The sequence below is a fragment of the Porites lutea genome, chromosome 9, assembly GCF_958299795.1.
Source record: "Porites lutea chromosome 9, jaPorLute2.1, whole genome shotgun sequence".
Classification (NCBI taxonomy): domain Eukaryota; kingdom Metazoa; phylum Cnidaria; class Anthozoa; order Scleractinia; family Poritidae; genus Porites; species Porites lutea.
This window is the reverse complement of record NC_133209.1, coordinates 13,360,479-13,366,478: the sequence shown is the minus strand read 5'-3', so window position 1 is coordinate 13,366,478 and position 6,000 is coordinate 13,360,479. Positions and strand designations below refer to the sequence as shown.

General features: G+C 38.7%; 2 protein-coding genes across 2 annotated transcripts in view; one reads left to right on the top strand and one right to left on the bottom strand.

Annotated features, from left to right (window-relative positions):
- Positions 1 to 400: 400 nt before the first annotated feature.
- Positions 401 to 6,000, top strand: part of LOC140947391 (uncharacterized) — a 7,457-nt gene continuing 1,857 nt past the window's right edge. The window contains exons 1-8 of the mRNA XM_073396476.1: positions 401 to 528; positions 613 to 757; positions 868 to 1,033; positions 1,147 to 1,297; positions 2,904 to 3,039; positions 3,419 to 3,598; positions 4,824 to 4,915; positions 5,435 to 5,507. Coding sequence (XP_073252577.1) covers positions 442 to 528; positions 613 to 757; positions 868 to 1,033; positions 1,147 to 1,297; positions 2,904 to 3,039; positions 3,419 to 3,598; positions 4,824 to 4,915; positions 5,435 to 5,507 — 1,030 coding nt within the window. The 5' untranslated portion in view covers positions 401 to 441. The remainder of the gene's footprint in view (positions 529 to 612; positions 758 to 867; positions 1,034 to 1,146; positions 1,298 to 2,903; positions 3,040 to 3,418; positions 3,599 to 4,823; positions 4,916 to 5,434; positions 5,508 to 6,000) is intronic.
- The window catches only part of LOC140947393 (uncharacterized), a 14,245-nt gene continuing 13,783 nt past the window's right edge, over positions 5,539 to 6,000 (bottom strand). Inside the window, exon 4 of the mRNA XM_073396480.1 lies at positions 5,539 to 5,725. Within this exon, the coding sequence (XP_073252581.1) occupies positions 5,669 to 5,725 (57 nt within the window). The 3' untranslated portion in view covers positions 5,539 to 5,668. The remainder of the gene's footprint in view (positions 5,726 to 6,000) is intronic.

The following is a 6,000-nucleotide window of genomic DNA, read 5'->3' as shown; positions in this document are numbered from 1 at the left end:
TACTGTTTTTCTTGGTATTCGAAATGTTGACTATTCACGGCTAGAACGCACGGAGAGAATACATAACGAAAAAAATAAGCAAATACACTTTACCATTTATTTTTTATTGCTATGAATATTTTTTTTCTATTTCTTGCCGTGAGGATCAGTTTACTGTTTTTCTACTTACATGTACTTCCTCAGATGACGGATGAAAGCCATCCTGCTATATCCACATAATGTTGTTGTTTGATAGAGCACTGACAGAATATTGAATACCGGGCTATTGCCCGGAACATCAGTGAACGACAGTGAAAAAAAAAAATAAATAAAGTAAAAATAAAAATAAAAATATCAGCCAAATCGCGCGGTGAGGTATTCTTGTGACTTCCGCTTTGAATTGCATTTCCGCCTTTTTATGTGGAACACGCGCGACTCGCGCGACAGGGACGGAGATTGAAAATGACTTCAACAATGGCGCCGCGTCAAATTATACGTGAAGGCGTCCCAAATCCAATGCAAGCTTGGAGCAAAGAGCAAGTATTACAAGTAAACAAGACAAGAACGTAGATTTAAAATCAATTTCTCAATAATGATAGGAGAAAATAATCATGACTCTTTTTAATCCTCCAGTTGGACGAATCCGTACTGACGCCGGGATTTGCCTACAACCTTGCAAGATATTTTCCTTCGGGATCACAAGATGACCAACAGAAGTGCATAGAACTTATGCATAAGATTGGAGCGTCGTCGGACCCAGCAACGTGGTACTCAACAGGTGCAATGTGTTAAGCGCAATAGTGTCAAAAAGAGTTAAGCTTATCGAACTAATTTGTTGTTATTAAGCTTATGCTTATTATCTCACTCATGTATTATTCTTTCGAACAGAAGCTCGCGCGCGCACTCCAACACGACCCAAAAGTGTACCTCCACAAGCTACCCGTTTCTCCGAGAAAGCTCGACACAGCTATACAAAGAACCCAGAATTGTTTTACATGACCACAAACAAAAGAGAATTCGGAGGAAAGTTCGGACATCCAGCAGAAAATGCGAGGTAACTACCGGTCGAGTGCTTAGCAACGGAATGTGAACGGAATGTAAGCATATAAATGTTTATGGGATAGGTTGATATAGTTTTATTCTGGCTTTATTTTTTTCAACACATAGGCCAAATACATCGAAGATCTTCCCAAGTAGAGACAATAACAACTTCACAACATATCAAACTGACTTTAATACGAAGAAGGTCCGAAAGACGCAATCTATTCGAACAGGAAGCTCTTCTGGCAACAGAAGGAACAACCCTCACCCCGCAGAGGTAAAAAAAATAAACATTTAGTTGTTGATGATTTTTTTAATGATTTTTTTTTCAAATTTTGGTAATGAAATACACCATGAGATTTCCGTTTTTCCGTTGGGAAACTGCCCACCCATCTTCCCTAAGCCAGTATTATTTTTTTGCCCTAAGTGAGAAGTAAGTGTTACCATTATCTTAGGGGAGGGGTAGATGGGCAGTTTTACTAAGTTGTAAAACACATTCTGGGTTTCAGGATCCAGTCTCAAGCTAGAGTAGGGAAAGCAGATAAACATGGCCAAACAAACAGTGTATTGATAGGCATTTAATAGGTTTTTAGTATTGGCGACACAGTACCACCTTGCAAAATATAACACATAAAAAGGTTGCACAAAAATCAACACAGTTAATAAATTGATCAGTTGTAAAAGGCATTTTGGGTTTCAGAATCAGTCTCAGCTGGAATAGGGAAACGAAATGAACATGGCCTAACCAACAGTGTACAGAATAGGCTTTAAGTGTTAATGGCACAGCACCACCTTGGAGAAATGGAGCAAAAAAGGGATACAAAAATTGTGTAGCCTGTGAAAACATCCGTTTATCCTCGCTCTTCGTAGCTGGGGACGTTTCGCATGAAGGAACGTCTGCAACTCAGCGGTAGAAATTCCATACTGATGATGCAAATCAATGTTTACATGATAAATTCGGTAGTCATGGGGTTCCAAATATAAATTTGTCCAATTTTATGTGTCCTCTGGTTGATTTTGGTAGTGTTGTGTTCATCTGCCAAAGAGCTCCAGCAAAATTCAAATACTTCTTCTAGAGAAGACTATATTCCACAAATATTGACTGTTTTGTCAGAGATTCTTCACATTTACATTTGACCTCTGTCGCCTTTTGTCTTTGTCTGTCAAGACTGTCATTCGTAAACAATAGCTAAAACAATGAAACCACTCTGTTGACCAACCAGTGCTTCTGACCGGATTCCGGACACATTTTACATCATCAGTATGGAATTTCTGTCGCTGAGTTGCAGACGTTCCTCTGCACGAAACGTCCCCAGTGGCGAAGAGCGAGGAGAAACAGATGTTTTTGTAGGCTAAAAATTGTGCAGAGTTAACAAATCAATCAAACTAGCCTGCATTAGCCGGGAGTTCTGTTTTGGGTGAGCTCAGAGTTGGTGGTTTCTTTTGTCATAGTGTTAAAAAAGTTAACTAGTGTTATGAAACGTTTGATGACCCCTTAATAGAGATGACAACAATGGAATAATTACTCTCCTTCAGATGGCCAAAAGGTAGCCGTGGCCGCTTAATAGAGATTCAATTTAAAATTTTCTTCAACAATAATTATTTTGGGACTTTGATCACTGGCTGCTGAATAGGTGGCCACTTAATGAAGGTTCAAAACAGCTGTTATTGTCATGCTCAGTCCAGTTGTTGAAATAACCAGAAATACACATCAACTACTAAAAACAATCCTTTTTAAATAAATCTCATGTGCATAGACCAGATGCATTGCAATATTTTCGTCCATCAGACAGCAACCAACCCCCTCCCTCATCCGACATTTGCATAAAGGGTACTAGATTGACCTACATATAAATATTTATTATGAAAATAATATTTTGCAGGCCTTTATGATTTGGAAATTTCCATGCCGCTTTCCAGCACTCCTTGATGAGGAGATAAGTCCTGAGGCAATGAATGAGGTCTCTAAAGAGCAAATTAAATCTACGTATCAGTCTGACTACACAGGCATTCCACAAGGTAAAAAATAATTATGTGGGTATGGCTCAATTTCTGCCACTCTTCCAAGTCTGGTTCATTTTCACCAAGCATCTGGCAATTGAGCCTACAAATATGCTACATGAAAGAAAGAGTTTTAAAATTCAGGCTAGGGATGTACATCTTCCCCACCCCACCTCAAAAAAAGTGATCTCATTAGACCTTCTCCATCTCTGAAAAAAATAACCTAATTAAGAACCCATCTGTACACTTCAGGTGTGCAAAACTTTTTGTTTTGAGTGTTTTGCCTTCTAACATGTACAAGCAACTCCTCTAACTTTACTGTACTATAAGTAATTTATTTCAGGATGTAGCTTGCAGTTTGTATTAATTTAATCATCAGTTATCATGTTATTTGCAGGTGTGAATATCTGCACAGTATTTGAAGGAGATCTTGTACCTTCACTGTACAAACCACCCTACACCTTGAATACCACATCACGATACAGTTACCAGACACCTGCCCTGAAAGGCGAGATGTCTGAAAACTTTAGTCGTTTTGGATGCAACAAGAACAAGTACAAACCAGCTGTTGGTGCAGGTAGGTGAATAAAGACAACATCAGGTCAATTCCTAAGCAGCTTTATTTCCAAAGAAGCATACTGCAAGAAACTCATGCAGGTAACAAGAGTGTAGAAAACAACACTTTTGCACTCTTTAGGCAGGCCTAGCAATCGATTACATAACTAAATAACTGAAATTAAACCAGCAAGAGCCTACTGGCTGCCTGTGATAACCATGATAGGGGTTGCTTGAATTGGGAAGTCTCCCGTTTATACAACAGTTATATAACAGTTGTCTTGAGAAAGAGGGGCCACCCTTCCAGCTAGGTGAGTCAACTTGAGCAAGCGTTTGTACAAGAAAAAATGTTTACCACTTTGCTCAAACCAAAGGCTGACAACAGTGCTCACCCATGCTCTAATTCTCTTATCTTAACCAAGTTGACCTGGCTGGGTGAGCCAAAGTGGCCCAGCAAGGAGGATGACCCTACCATCGAAAAAGGCTGATCCAAATAGGCGAGTCAATCAACCTTCCAGCCAGGATGTGTACTGTGTATAGATCTAGCTGAGCAAACTGTTGATTTCTTATGTAATAAACAGTTTGCCAAGTTTTGTAAGGAAATGGGTAGGAAAAGTTGGCTCGCCCAGCTGGGTAGTCAAGGTATAGGCAAGTGACCCTTCTACCAAAGACAAGTTTTCTCTATATAAACAAGGTCTATTAAGTACTGGACTGAAAAAACTAAAACAACAGACAATGACAGACTAAGCCAGATACACATAGAAAAAAATAATTAAACTTTAAAACATGTAATAATAAAAAAATTATCATCAATTTGCAGTACATGTTGTTGTATATGTGAAAATGGATGATGATGTTGTTTTGTCATGTAACATTATAAACTGACAAAAATAGTAAAAATAAATTAAATATAATGAATAATTTTTATTATTTTGGCGGGATTGAACGGGTTAAACTTTGCAATTAACTAGCAGCTCATTTTGTAAGAGGGGTGATGACTGGTGCATACTGAAGGATTTTTTAATTTGACTTATAGTTTTACGAGGACTGAGGGTCATACCCATGAGTTTGTTTGTCATCATATACATATGATTTCTGCCTATCGCTGTCTGTGAGGAACCTCGTGACTCAGGGAATGAGGATCTGGAGAAAGGAAAAGGGGATGACACCCCAATGCTTGTGTCAAGTTCAGTTTCCTTACAGGACATTAATTTTTAATAAAAAGTGTTGTTTGTTTTAATTTTTAGTCCCTACAGTGTTGTATAATTCACCTCAAATGCACTTGTATGGAAGGACGCATTACGCCAGGGACTATGTTGACAAATCTGCTGCACTTAAGGTTATGGTAAGAGTTGTAATATAATCACCACACTTCAAACCTCACTTACTTTGTTCCTTAAAACCAATGGTACCTCAGGCAAGGATTTCAAAGACCAGCTATTGTTAACAACTAAATATTTGTATCTCTAGTCTGGTACTTATAAAAGTGCAATTACAACATAGTATCGATTCTGGAATCTTTTTTTGTTGCATGTTTGTAGTGAAGGGACTGATCTGGCTTTTTTAAGCAGCCTGCAAACCTGAAGTCTATTAATAATTATTATTGTTTGGCTTAGAACACACGACTTTAGCTCAGACTACAAGAACTCCCCCCCCCCCCCCCCCCCCCATACAAGCTTCTGTAAATTTATGCAACTTTGAGGGGCTGTATCTTCGCTTGGTTAAGATGTATCACTTTCAAACTATGGCAACTTTACTAATTTTAAGGTGCTCTTTCCAGTGGTGTTGAAGGGTCTATCTAACATTTGAAATATGCCATGCCTAACCATGCTTACTGTTTTGTGTTTGCTTGTTGTAGGAAAAAGAAAGAAGGTTTAAATCAGGCCCAATTCCAGCACTGGAAGAATACCTGAGAACTGCAAAACCACATGGTAACAAAACAGTCTTTTATGCCTTTGCAACTAACACAAAATAATAGAAAATTTTGTCCTTTTACTTATTATACCTGCATTCATGGTACTAAATGAGACATGTGAAGGGTGATGACAATGAAAGTATTGCTTCCTTCCTCCCTGACTTTTTTTCTCCACTCTCAATCTGTGCTTTTCCTAGCTAAACACTGGCTTCTACTTGCAACATGCCTCATAGGCTACATTATAACACAGATTAGGGACGGATAAGTGTACCTGTCTATAACTTGATACAATTTACAACATTGCATTTTCCTGTTTTCCATCTGGAAAAAAGTAGACTGTTCACAGTCCACTATTTTTCCGTAAGATAGTCAAGATCAAACGCTTTGCCTTTTAAAAGTAGTTTTGACACTTATCCAAGATGGCTGTGGCCTGCCCATAACAGAAACAGGGTTATTATTAAGAGCCGGGGGCCAGGATTTCCCCCAGCTACTAGGAATGTGGCCCCAGC